The 13,969-nt window shown below is 42.0% G+C and overlaps 1 protein-coding gene across 1 annotated transcript; it reads left to right on the top strand.

Moving 5' to 3' along the window:
• Positions 1-635: 635 nt before the first annotated feature.
• On the top strand, positions 636-9,533 carry Rbm15 (RNA binding motif protein 15). The gene is made up of 2 exons (XM_052732136.1): positions 636-5,180; positions 9,163-9,533. The coding sequence occupies exons 1-2, from the start codon at positions 2,324-2,326 to the stop codon at positions 9,183-9,185; spliced, it is 2,880 nt and encodes a 959-aa protein (XP_052588096.1). The 5' UTR covers positions 636-2,323; the 3' UTR covers positions 9,186-9,533.
• Positions 9,534-13,969: the final 4,436 nt, after the last annotated feature.

The following is a 13,969-nucleotide window of genomic DNA, read 5'->3' as shown; positions in this document are numbered from 1 at the left end:
GAAACAGCCAGGCATGGTGACTCACGCTTTTAATCCCAGGGAGTGATGACAGAAAGGCAGAAAGATATATAAGGCGTGAGGACCAGAAACTAGAAGCCTTTTGGCTGGTTTTTAGGCTTCTAGCAGCAGTTCAGCTGAGACACATTCAGATGAGGACACAGAGACTTCCAGTCTGAGGAAATAGGATCAGCTGAGGAAACTGGCAAGGTGAGGTACCTGTGGCTTGTTCTGCTTCTCTGATCTTCCAGCATTCACCCCAATACCCAGCCCAGATTTGTTTTTATTAATAAGACCTTTTAAGATTCATGCTACTCTGGGGTTTGAACCTAGAGCTTCACACATGGTGCCCAAGTGTCCTGGGCTGTGTCTCCAGACTTTTGTGTATGAGTAGTTTTGAGACAGAATCTCACTACATTGCTCAGGTTAATAAAACAGGATTACAGCTATTTCACAATGCCCCACAACAGTTATTTTTAATACAAGTATGTCTATGCATTACAGTATTTGGGGGTTTATAATTTTTATATTGGGCTTCTTTCAAACTCTTTGACGTGATCAAGAGACTTTGGCCCGAATTTCACCAATTTCAGGATTACATGCCAACAAATCAAAATAGTTGAAATAGGACTAGCCAGGTTGCTGTATCTAATTTTCAAGCGGTTTAAAAGTTTAGATTTCTGTTTGGATTGGGGGGGAGGGGCATTATTGTTACCTTGTAAAATTTCCCGTTTTAAAACACATCCTTTACTCAGGAATCTTGTAAGACGTGAATACCAAAATCTTCCCAATCTCTCCTAGGTACATTCTTGGGGAGACTGCATGAAGCCTATTTCCCTTCACCAGAAGGTAAACGGCAGTGATACAGACCACCCGTACTCTCATGATCACCAGTATTACACAAATTTACCCAACACGATAAAGGTACAGGGATGGGGTCGGGGGAGTTGAGTTTAGAAGTTGATTACGATTAAAGGACTCAAGGAGGTGGATCCAGGGAAGCAGCAAGGTGGTCATGTTACTGGATCCCAATATGAATTAATCGGAGTGTTAAGGTAGAAGAAACCAGAAAAAATGTAAGGTGTCCGAACGGTGAGAAGCATGACACATTAAAGCTAAGCACAGCTATATTACGTTCCACAGCTCTTTTATAAATGCAAACCCTGCAGGGATTCACAACCGAAAACAGGCGCCAGGGAAGGTCTGCAATGGCCCTGCAGGTCGGACCAGCCAGGAGGCCTGGAGGCTGTGAGCACAGGTCACGGGGAGCCCTCGGGCGGCCACAGCGAGCGGCCAGGTCTCCACGGCGCCGTTTCCTGTGTCCGCGGGCGGGCAGTGACTCGGTACCGCCCAGGGCGTCAGCGTGACCCGAGGCTCAGTGAACCCTGAACTCACCGCCCCAGCCAGCTGCACACAGCCGGGCAGGCGCTTTCTCGCGCACGGGGGTGGGGCTTTTTCAGGCTGCTAACTAAGATGGTGTCGGCTGGACTTCCCGGGACAGCTGCCTAAGGGGATCGCGGGCCAACAGCCGGAGGGACCACCGAGCCCATTGTCCCGCCCCGACAGGACCGTGCGGAGCCCGCAAGTTCCAGACTCGAAGGACCGAAGCGCCGCCAAGTACGCCGTAGGACCTAACAAATGTTTAAGAGAACGCCGAAAGCGCGGGGAGGCGGGCCGGACCCACTGTCACCATCTCGCGACAGCTAAGTGACGTCGCACAGCAAGCGCGTGCTCTAGTCTTTCACCTTCAGACGCCTCAGTTTGTGGGCCTGCTCCTTTAAGTAAGTGATGGACAGCGCTTTTGCCCTATCAGTTTCCTGGTCAACATCCAATCAGATTTAAACTTCCTCCAGCCGCCGGAGAAGTTGGAAGACTGGGGTCGAAAGAGAGCGAGAGAGTGAGCGAGGGGAGCTCTTTGTCTCTCGCGAGATTGGGGAGAGCCAAGCTCTCAGAAGAAACGCCAGAACTGATGTCCAGACTTCCCAAGTAGGGGTTTAAAGGACGTGGTCACAAGCCAATGAAAGGGAAGAGAAGGTGGGCTCGCTGCTTTCGCCGTGCGAGAAGTACCGTTACAGGGCAGACTTTTTGTCCAATCAACGCCTCCAGGCTTTGGGTCAGGTGACCATGAAGTGCGAGGGGCGGAGCTACGGCCTGGCGCGAGGAACCGTTAAGACAGACAACGAATATAACCAATGAGGTACTCCGATTAGGGCGTTGGGAACCCAATAACAGCGTCGAGGCGGGCGCCTTCCCGGAGCGCGGGGAGATGTAAAGACGGACAAATACTTTTTCCAATGAGAAGGCTGAAGAGTGAATTAATTGACCAATGAGGTCCGCGGGGCGGGAGCCTTTGCCGCGGCGGAGTCCAAGATGGCGGCGTGCGAGTCCGCTGTGTGAAACGAGCGCGGGGTGGCGGGTTAGTCAGCTCCGCAGAGACGACCTCCGGCGACCCTCCACAATGAAAGGCAAGGAGCGCTCGCCGGTCAAGCCCAAACGCTCCCGTGGTGGCGAGGACTCCAGTTCTCGCGGGGAACGGAGCAAGAAGTTAGGGGGCTCTGGCGGCAGCAATGGGAGCAGCAGCGGGAAGACGGACAGCGGCGGGTCGCGGCGGAGCCTTCACCTGGACAAGTCCAGCAGCCGAGGGGGCAGCCGCGAGTATGACACTGGTGGGGGCAGCTCCAGTAGCCGCTTGCATAGTTACAGCTCCCCGAGCACCAAAAATTCCTCAGGCGGGGGCGAGTCGCGCAGCAGCTCCCGGGGTGGAGGCGGGGAGTCACGTTCCTCCGGGGCCGCCTCCTCCGCGCCTGGCGGCGGGGACGGCGTGGAGTACAAGACCCTGAAGATAAGCGAATTGGGGTCCCAGCTGAGCGACGAAGCGGTGGAGGACGGACTGTTTCACGAGTTCAAACGCTTCGGTGATGTAAGTGTCAAAATCAGTCACCTCTCGGGTTCTGGCAGCGGGGATGAGCGGGTAGCCTTTGTGAACTTCCGGAGGCCAGAGGACGCGAGGGCGGCCAAGCATGCCAGAGGCCGCCTGGTGCTCTATGACCGGCCTCTGAAGATAGAAGCCGTGTACGTGAGCCGGCGCCGCAGCCGCTCCCCGTTAGACAAAGATACTTACCCTCCGTCGTCCAGCGTGGTCGGAACCTCTGTGGGTAGCCACAGGCACGCCCCAGGAGGAGGAGGTCAGAGATCACTTTCCCCTGGCGGTGCTGCCTTGGGATACAGAGACTACCGGTTGCAGCAGTTGGCTCTTGGCCGCCTGCCGCCTCCACCCCCACCACCATTGCCCCGAGAGCTGGAAAGAGAACGAGACTATCCGTTCTATGACAGAGTGCGCCCAGCTTATAGTCTTGAGCCAAGGGTGGGGGCTGGAGCAGGTGCTGCTCCTTTCCGAGAAGTGGACGAGATATCACCCGAGGATGATCAGCGTGCCAACCGGACACTTTTCTTGGGCAACTTAGACATCACTGTGACAGAAAATGATCTGAGAAGGGCTTTTGATCGTTTCGGAGTCATCACAGAAGTGGACATTAAGAGGCCTTCTCGTGGCCAGACCAGTACCTATGGTTTTCTCAAATTTGAGAATCTAGACATGTCTCACAGGGCCAAACTAGCAATGTCTGGCAAAATTATAATTCGGAATCCAATCAAGATTGGTTATGGTAAAGCCACACCCACTACCCGACTTTGGGTGGGTGGCCTGGGACCTTGGGTGCCTCTTGCTGCCCTGGCACGAGAATTTGATCGATTTGGCACCATACGAACCATAGACTACCGAAAAGGTGATAGTTGGGCATATATACAGTATGAAAGCTTGGATGCAGCTCATGCTGCCTGGACCCATATGCGTGGATTCCCACTTGGTGGCCCAGATCGTCGCCTTAGAGTAGACTTTGCAGACACAGAACATCGTTATCAGCAGCAATATCTTCAGCCTCTGCCCTTGACTCATTATGAACTAGTGACAGATACTTTTGGACATCGAGCACCTGACCCTTTGAGGAGTGCTCGGGATAGGACACCACCCTTACTATACAGAGATCGAGATAGGGACCTTTACACTGATTCCGATTGGGTGCCACCCCCACCACCAGTTCGAGAACGCAGTGCTCGTGCTGCAGCTAGTGCTGTGACTGCTTATGAGCCACTGGATAGCTTGGATCGAAGGAGGGATGGCTGGTCATTGGACAGGGACAGAGGTGATCGGGATTTGCCCAGCAGCAGGGACCAGCCAAGGAAGCGAAGGCTGCCTGAGGAAAGTGGAGGACGGCATCTGGATAGATCACCTGAGAGTGACCGGCCACGAAAACGTCACTGCACTCCCACTCCTGACCGAAGTCCAGAACTGAGCAGTAACAGAGATCGCTACAACAGTGACAATGATCGATCCTCCCGTCTTCTTTTGGAAAGGCCCTCTCCAATCAGAGATAGACGGGGCAGTTTGGAGAAGAGCCAGAGTGACAAGCGAGACCGTAAAAACTCTGCATCAGCTGAACGGGATAGGAAGCACCGGACAGCTGCTCCTACAGAGGGAAAAAACCCTCTGAAAAAGGAAGAACGGTCTGATGGCAATGCCCCCAGTGCCAGCACTTCTTCATCAAAACAGAAACCTCCTTCCCAGAAACAGGACGGAGGGACAGCTCCTGTGGTGGCATCCTCTCCCAAACTCTGTTTGGCTTGGCAGGGCATGCTTCTACTGAAGAACAGCAACTTCCCTTCCAACATGCATCTATTGCAGGGTGACCTCCAAGTTGCTAGCAGTCTACTTGTAGAGGGTTCAACTGGAGGCAAAGTAGCCCAGCTCAAGATCACTCAGCGTCTCCGTTTGGACCAGCCCAAGTTGGATGAAGTAACTCGTCGCATCAAAGTGGCAGGGCCCAATGGTTATGCCATACTTCTGGCTGTACCTGGAAGTTCTGACAGCCGATCCTCCTCTTCCTCAGCCACATCAGACACTGCCACCTCTACTCAGAGGCCACTTAGGAACCTTGTGTCCTATTTAAAGCAAAAGCAGGCAGCTGGGGTGATCAGCCTCCCTGTGGGAGGCAACAAAGACAAGGAAAACACCGGGGTTCTTCATGCCTTCCCACCTTGTGAGTTCTCTCAGCAGTTCCTGGATTCCCCTGCCAAGGCACTGGCCAAATCTGAAGAAGATTACCTGGTCATGATCATTGTCCGTGGTGCGTCCTAAAGTCCATGTGTAACTTGTATTTACTACTTTGACATGGTTCCTTGTTTTGTGATATGTAATGGGATACAGCATCAGATAAATTTCTTTCAATTAGTTTAGTTGATTTTTTTATATCTATATTTTTGTAAATCTCCTTAAAATAGATATTGGGGCAATTTAGCTATTATTTTAAGTGAAAGGGATTCCCGGAAAGTAGCAAGAAGATGGATTTGCTTTAATTAGGAGTTACTTTTCTTTTTCTTCAGGTTTTTTTTTTTTTCTTTTTCAGTCTTCAGTTTAAAAAATCCTCAAAATAATAAAACCCACAATTTTTAGAATCATAATTTGGAGAAAAGAACCTTCTGTACTGAAAAAATAGTTGATTGGTGCATAGATAATTTCTGTACTAGAAGCATTGATCAAGTATTGCAAAGTTCAATTATTTTTGCAAAGTTCAATTATTTTAATCAGGTATTTGAGTATTTTTCTTTAAATAGTTTATTCCCAGAAAGTTTGCTTTAACATATCATTAGTTTTTGAGTTTTGTATCCTGTGTTTGTAGCAGTAATTGGTAAAAATTGAGGCTTGGTTACAAACCATTTATATCTTAAGCTGGTCTGCAAGAAATGAGTAAGTGCTTTTAAAATGAGAATTTTTTGGTAAGGTGCACAGTGGTGTTTTTCTTGACTTTGAGAGGTGTAGCAAATACAGTTCTAATTGTGTATACTTCAAAAGCAAAAATGAAGTTTTTTGTATCCATTTAAGAAATTTCTGGTTTCAGTAATAGAAAGAAGAGTTGTCTGCAGGCTTGTATGTATTCCTTTTTTTTTCCCCTTAGACATTAATCAAACATCTAAATTACAGAATTTTTTTAAAGGCTACTGTAAAATGCCCTTGATATATTTAAAGAAAATTCCTTCAATTTTTATTTTCATATTCAAACAGGAGTAGTGGTATTACATTGTTGACAGTGTTTTGAATATCTTTGAAATTTAGTGTTTAATATTTTGACTGCTGTCTGGCTATAGAGGTTTGAAATGTCAGTGTTAGAAAAATCCTTTTTTATTTTGATTTCCCAGGTACCTGTAATTAAAATAATTTAACTTACCTGCACAGAACCTGCACCCCCTCACCCAAAATAAAAAGCTAAGGATGATATGACATCTGATCCTTAATAAGGGCTTTGGTTACTTTTATAGTGGTATTTTTTGTTTGCTTTATGTGCTCTTTTGCCACTACTTGTGATTTCTAAGGCCATTATTAAGTATGATTTTCTTCCTCAATATAAGTACTGAGGATTTCAAGTAGGGCCCAGTATTTAGTTATGATTAAGAACTTGAGTTTTTGGATCATGGTTGTTTTTCTATTCTGTGAAAGTGACTTATTCAAAGCCTTGCAGAGCTCAACTGTTTTCTTTCTGTTATCAAAGCTGGTAGATTTGAAATAGCATCAATAATAACCCAGAGAAATGTTACATAATTTTAATTTTTCATTGTGACAGGTGTGTAATTCATGTCAGTCCGAGAGCCACATCATCTACTACATCATACTTTTGTTTTTTCACTATGTATTTATAATTTTTATTTTAATCCGGAGGCTTTTGAGAAAAAGAATGTACTAGGCTTATGAGCACAAAGGTTCTTGGTATGCCTATAGGAAAAATACCTGAAATCTACAACTAAGACTTTGGGTGTCTTTTGTTTCCAAAAACAGTAGTTGGCATGAACTAGACATCTAGTCAGAAGCTGATGCAAGTGTAGTTTGTGTACATGGGGTTTAAGTAAAGTTTTTAGTTAGGTAGATAGATTTTTCCAGTTTAAATAATTTTATAGCCATTAATCTTTTAGGTTTTTTTGTAAGATAGTTGGGCAAGTGATTTTGCTGTTAGAGAGTGAAGTCTGTGACATCTAATTTTACTATTAATCAAATGTGGTGTGATGGTTTTCCTTTTTTAAGAACATTGTTGTTAACATCTTATTGAAGAGTACTGATTTTTGCTCCATGTTTGAACCCTTAACTGACACTGCTACCTTTTGTTAGATCTGATCATTTAGTACTTCAGTGTTTTTTAAACAATGGCTTGATGCCATTTCCAAATCTGTGTATTATGTAAATTAGTTTGGTGCTTACCTACAAAGTGCCATCATATTTGTGTTGCCCACTCTTACGCAGGTTCATATTATCTGTCAATTAACCACTTAAACCTTCAGAATTTGATTGAAAGCAGTCTAAAACTGTTTCTAAATATCATTAGCTGTATCAGAATCCCATACTGGATATTCTTTAAAAATTTTTAAAACATTTTATACATATGGGTGTTTTGCCTGCATGTATGTCTGTGTACCACATGCAGGCTGCTCTTCCAGAGGACTCAGGTTAGGTTCCCAGCACCTAGTCCCAGGGGGACCCAACACCCTCTTTTGGCCTCTCTGGATACTCATTTTAACAGCCCATTTCCCCTCCCCTTTTTTTTTCTTTAATAACTTTAGTACTTTAACTTTTTTTCTTCCAGAAACTAAAATGAATGGAAAGAAAATTTCTTAAGTATGCTATTTATGTATTAAATATACTGGTAAAAATAAGATTAAGACTTTATGATCACAGCTTCAAAGTTTATGGAAAGTTAAGCAATCACTCAGCTTCTAGCAAATGGTTCTACTTAATTGTGGAGTAGTATTTTGCTGGTTGTAATAGGGATTCCTCCTGTAAAGAATTTTTCATACAGAAACCTAAATTTTTTTTTTTTTTTTTTGAAACCTAAATTTTTAATGTGTACTTATACACTATCAAACTGAAGATAATTTTCCTTTTAGAATTAACCTCTTAAAATGTACATCCTCTGGCTTACATAAGCTTTTGTTATATTTTGAAGGTTATATTCTTTCTTTGTGACTGACTCACTTAGATCATTTGCTACAAAGCAGTAAAAGGTTTTTCAGAGTCAGACATTTCCAGATTTATTTAAAAACTATGTTCACTGACTACTTTTTCCTTTTTTTTTCAATTAAGGGTTTTTTGTTTTGTTTTTTTTTTTTTGGCTGGTAAAATTGCTCATTTTGCAGGCACAGCTTGAACTGTAGTTTGTGTTCATATAAGAACCATTTACTAAAACTTCAGTAGTAACAGAATTATGAGATCTATGGAAGAGGGCCTTAATGACTTATGTCAGGGGAAAAAAATGGAGACAATTTCTGGACTTTTTTTTTTCCCCCGTGTTTGTCACAAAGTCTGATTTTTGAAATAAGAGAAAGGTATGAGAACAAAAACCAGATTAAGCCCTGTTAACTTTCTAGTTAGAATGATATCCTTAACGGTGGGAAATGATTTCAGGTAACTACAGTAAAATGTTAAGTTTGATGAAGAGTTCTTATGTGTATAATTTGAATAGAAATGAAAAGTATGAGTACTGAAGTTTTCTGACTGTTTAGCACATTGGATGTGTGTGTTCTTAACAGAAAGTAACACCTGTCTTTGGTGACATAGATAAAGGTGGTTTGTAAATGGCTTTGTAGCTTTGACCCCTTTCTACAGCCATGGAGTCTTTGTCTCCATATAAATTGCAAAATAAGCATAGAGGGATTGAAAGTTTGTCTAAATTCCATCTTTCTATTGTTACACTTTTTTAGTTATATTTAGGAGATGTTGGTTAATTATAAGTTGGTCATAAATTTGCTTTTTCCTGAACATTTGGCCATGCATTTAGTCAGTTTTTTGAGGATAAAGGATATTTTCAGTCCTATAATCCTTGATGACAGTCTTAAAAAAATACAAATCAGATTCTATTGTTCTACTTGTTGTTTGTGTATTCATGTAGTGAATTCATTTCAAGGATTGTGCCAGTGGATATTATTGGTGCTTTTTGAAGTTAAAGTGGACTATCCAGGAAGGTCTTGTTAATACTATGTTCATCTATAATGGCATAGGGGAAATATATATATTTTTAATACTGTAAACGTTTGTACTGAATAACCTTTTTTTCCCCCTCCCGCAAGCAAAACTGGTGAACAGCGGATGAAGATACGGAATTCAAAGCTCTAATGGACCTTTTTGAAGAGAAGTTGTGGCTTATGTGGAGTTTACATGGGCCTCTGATGGAAGAAAGCTAATCTGTTTAGTATTTTGTGCATTTTACTAAAATGGCAGCTTAACATTGTGTATCTGCTATTGTGATGCCAATGCCGGTGTTTTAAGTGGAAAAATGACCTCTTTGCTTTGTGCTGTGTACACAAGATTTCTGGAAAAGTAAAGGAAAACCCTTTTTATGGCTCACACAGCTTAAAAGTAGCTGTCACTCAAACATGGGCTCACAGTTGAGCTGCTTTTGTTTTATTCTAAATAAATTGTTTCTTTTGAGGAAAATGTTTTTCTGCCTGGAAGTGAATTGACGGCAAACCTTGACCCCTTTGTTTGCAGCGGAGGGGGTACTTGCTGCTGCTCAGATCTTGTATGTTTTGAGCAAGAAGCAGGGAGACCATCAATTTCATTTTGACTATCACGGTGTGTCAATTCTGAAGGATCATAGTGTTACAGTGACCCCCTTTGTTTGCAGTGAAGGGGATCCTTTGCTTCTCGGTCCTCAACACGATGAGGGTGCTGTTTGCTGGCGTGCAAGAAGCCGGGGCAAGCACCCTAAGTCTCACCACAGTGCACGAGTCGGGGGCTTTGCTGGTTTGAAGAGCCGGAGTTCCTGAAATTTAAGTTTTGATTTATTTTGTTCACCCATCACGTTTGGCTTTAGTTTCATTTTTTAATTTGAAGAAAAGTTTGAAATTGCATTATCTTGCACTTTTAACATTTGCACCAAATTGCCAAAAGAAGGAGAAATGCTCCGGTTGCTTTTTAAATATTAATGATGATGTTAATAAAGCCTTTCCTGACACATTTGAGGAGCTCCTCCGTCTCCAGGGGCTTCTTACCAAAGTTATGCAGTGATGGGTTTAGTTCTGAATGGATGAAGAGTTCCTGAGAGCTAGCGTTTGTAATTAGAACCGTTACTTGGTATCTGTGCCTTATTTGACCTGTGGTTCCACATGCCTTGGATGTGCATGCATCGTGACGGTTTCATAGGTACGAACGCACACTCAGGCCCAGTCACTTCGGTTGGTAGTACAGATTGTGAGGAAAAAAAATGGAGGCATCCTTAAGGAGGAGAAAGTGTTTGCCTTTAGTTCCTGCATTATCCTGTACAGGGGCTCTTGAGCTTTGGAAGCCTGTTCCCAGTACAGGAGAAAAACTCCAGTTTGCAGCAGAATACTTCAGTGCACAGTGACAACGCTGGAGTTCAAGAGGAAGCCAGCAATTCTGCACCTTTGGCTTCAGATACCATGGTTGTTTGCCAGTTTTAAACTTAACTAGTTGCAGACGAAGACCACCTTGACATGCAGGCTTGTTTGGGCTTGTTTTGAATTTTAACCTCGGATGGAAGAGCCCTAGTGCTGTCTTGTCTCCATGCGGGATGATGATTGCTAGGCAACAGGTGATTATCAACCAAGGATGCCACGGTTATACTCTGCAAGGTGGTGTTCCAGTGGTAAACAGCTGTATAAACTTGTAAACAGGTAAGAGGGTTTTTAGAAGTCAAAAATACAATTCTTAGGGTGAGGGCATTTAATGCTTTGGTTATGTTTCTCTGCTTGGAAGTCTCTAGATACTGTTGCTGTTAACAAGCATCTTCCCCTCACTTAGGTGTTTGCAAAATACTGCAACTTTGTTCTTGATAATTATTTTGTATTTTATTTTTGAGTCTGTTTTATCATCTGAAAAATATTTTAATGTGGGAGCCAAAGTGTTAACATTTTGAATATGCACTTGAGCCTTGGTGTCTTTTAAATTTTTGGCATTTGCCATTAACCTTGGTGTTCACCTTTTATTGTGATTAATGGTGCAAGAGGACTTATGGCTATCAAAACACTCAAGGATTTTTTTTTAAATTGGGAATTACAGATACTTTATCCAAATGGTTTTGTATTTTTTTTTTTCTTGTCCCTCAAAGAGATTATGAAATTGAGGCAACCGTACCTTGAGGGAAATGAATAGGCAGTGTTAAAAAGTCTTAGCCATTTTCATTGTCCAGTTATCCTAGTAGCCTGAGGGTCCTCTGTGCACATTAATCAAATGTGGGCAAGCACAGCTTTCTTTGTATGTCATACAACTTCCTCACTTTGCTTTAAATGAGATCAGAAATTTTGAATAGAATTGTTCATAACTTTTCCCATAAGATTTAGGGACTGGTAACTATAGTAGCTTGTCTGTACTGGCTTATTTTCCCCAATAGGTTGGTTTGGGCTCCATGGATGGTTTAGCTGCACAGCTTAAATACTGGATTTAAAAAAACAAAAACAAAAAACTGCTTAAAACACTGAAACAGTGAGAAGGACAAAAATGAAGAAAACCAGGCCTTTTCAGGTTCTTGGTGTATTATTTAGAAGTGTTTTTAACCCAAGTTTGCTTGTGAGGTGCTTTACTTTAGGCTTTGCTAATTGAGCTCGCCTTGCATATCTAAACAGTTTATACTTGTTGGAATGCCATTTTTCGTTGTATTTTCTTTTGCTAGTCTTTTAAGTAGTTTATCAATCAGTAGTCAAATATTTTAAATAACTGTGGCTATTTAGGAAGATTATATTGCATTGCTTATGCATTTATACGTTTAACTTTCTGAAGTCTCAGACTTCATCTCAAGAATGAGGGAAAAGTGTTTCAAGTCAGCATTTAATGTATTATATAAAACCATATGCAAAATGGGAACATAACACTGTTTTGAAACTATGGTATTCATGAAATTATTCTTATCTACACTGAAGGACAATTAACTGATGGAATGTTCTGATTTTAAAATGTAGAAACTGCTCTTTGAATTTATTTGTGTGGTTTCCCAGTATCTTTAGAATAATTTAGATGTAGCATATTGTTCTGAGAAATCTCTGAATTAGTTTGAGTTCATTATTAAAAGCTCAGCAATGATGATTAAAATTGAAAATAAGTATTGCCTTAAGTAAAACAACCTAGATTTTATAAATTGCTATTTCCATAGCTTAAATCGGTTGGTTACAAGCTTTGTGTTTACTTGGGCCTTTTTGAGATAGTCTTCTTGCTTGTGAAGCCCAGACTGGTCTAAACTCAAGGTCTTCCTGCCTCTGCTCCTCTAGTGTTAAGATTACAGGCACATGACACCATATCTGGCTTCACAGCATCTAATTAATAACTTGGATCTAGTTTAAATTCTTTTTTTAATTCCTTTTTATTTTATGTCCCTTGGTGTTTTTGCCTGCATGTATGTCTGTGTTAGGGTGTTGGGTCCCCTAGAACTAAAGTTATGGACAGTTGTGAGCTGCCGTGGGGGCACTGGGAATTGAAACGCAGTCCTCTGGAAGAGGTCAGTGCTCTTAACAGCCTCCTACTTTTAAATTCTTAACAGAAATGTATTGAATGACAGTATCTTCAAACCTCAGACAAGCTCAATCTTGGCAGGAGAAAAAGGTTCTGAACTTAAAGTACTTACTATGCTTCAGCTCAAGTGACTATAATCATTTTCCAGCTGAAGTTTTTTAATAGTTTGAATATTGGCTATATATTAGGAACCAAGATTCTGAGAGTAGGGAATGAGAAAGTATCAGGTAGTTTCTACCACTGTAACAGTTTATTCACTAATTAAGGAATGAGGTATAAAGAGATAAATAGTCAACCATCAGGGAAAAGTTTAGTAGTGTTTAAGATAACAGGAAAGATGTAACAGATCAGTTGCTAAGGATTTTTTTTTTTTTGCAGGTGGTAATGGATATGACAGTATGAATAGGTTTCTGAAGTTGGGGTGGTTAAGAAAAGCTTAACAAAGAGTTAAAAGAGGATGTAGAATGGTAGAGGGAGTTTGTGATGGACAGGTCAGGCAGACACACATGAATAAGAATACAGGAAAAGTAGTATGATGATTGGGTCAACAGAAATAGGAAATCCCAGAGAGCAAACAAATTTGAGGAGGTGGGAGTGGAGATGGATCTTCAGTTGTAGCTTATTGACAGCAGCCAATTACTAAATATAAATACTTCACACCAAGCATTCTGCAGAGTGCTGTGTACACATTGCCTCATTTAAGTTTTCTATCTACATTCTATCTAATTTGATACTGTGGACCCAGGGTTCTAACCAGGTCTTTGTCCTTATAGGGTTCTCAAGATAATTAATTTTGCCTTGCTACTTTTTTTCCCCTAGAGGCCATGGATAGGATTAAAGCTGAAATTTGAGAAAATGTGTGGGCAATTAATTACAAATGATACTCTACTAATATTTGCATTGTCTGTGAAATAGACTCTTTGCGTCTCCTCTATTCTTTCTACTTTGAGATTTGTTGGGACCAGCATGGTCTGGAAGTTTGTTCCTTTACATGTTTCTCAGATAATTCTGCTATGTTTTGTTCTCTGGTCAATGGGCTGTGTGTCGAATAACACTGTACTGAGAGTGTAGAGTGCTGAGGTATAAACCAAGGGTTATATGTTTGATGAATGAGAAAAGAAGATGGTACTTGAAAAGAAGTATAGGTAGGAGATTAAAAAAATGTTCTGTTTCAGAGTGGAGAAGAGGAGCTTCCAGAAGATAAGCAATTGTTGGAATAAACAAAACAGAACTAAATACTCCAACTTAAAGTTACTACCTAAGTCCTAAATACTATGGCACATGCCTCTAATCTCAGCTCTTGGGAGGCAGGATAGAGTTCAAGGCCTTTCTGCAATATTGCATGGCAGAACCCTGTTTCAAAATGAAACAGCAGGAGAAAATTATCATAAAGTAGCAGTTTATAATCTCTTA

This window comes from Peromyscus californicus, unplaced genomic scaffold, assembly GCF_007827085.1.
Source record: "Peromyscus californicus insignis strain IS unplaced genomic scaffold, ASM782708v3 Scaffold_9__1_contigs__length_137607984, whole genome shotgun sequence".
NCBI classification, from domain to species: domain Eukaryota; kingdom Metazoa; phylum Chordata; class Mammalia; order Rodentia; family Cricetidae; genus Peromyscus; species Peromyscus californicus.
The sequence above is the reverse complement of the archived record's forward strand: the minus strand, read 5'-3'. Positions and strand labels throughout refer to the sequence as shown.

Excerpts from the sequence above, each read along its gene's own strand:
- Rbm15 (XM_052732136.1), top strand. The coding sequence starts at position 2,324 with ATGAGGTCCGCGGGGCGGGAGCCTTTGCCGCGGCGGAGTCCAAGATGG. Across the intron at positions 5,181-9,162 it reads GGTCATGATCATTGTCCGTG|CAAAACTGGTGAACAGCGGA; the intron begins GTGCGTCCTAAA and ends CCCTCCCGCAAG.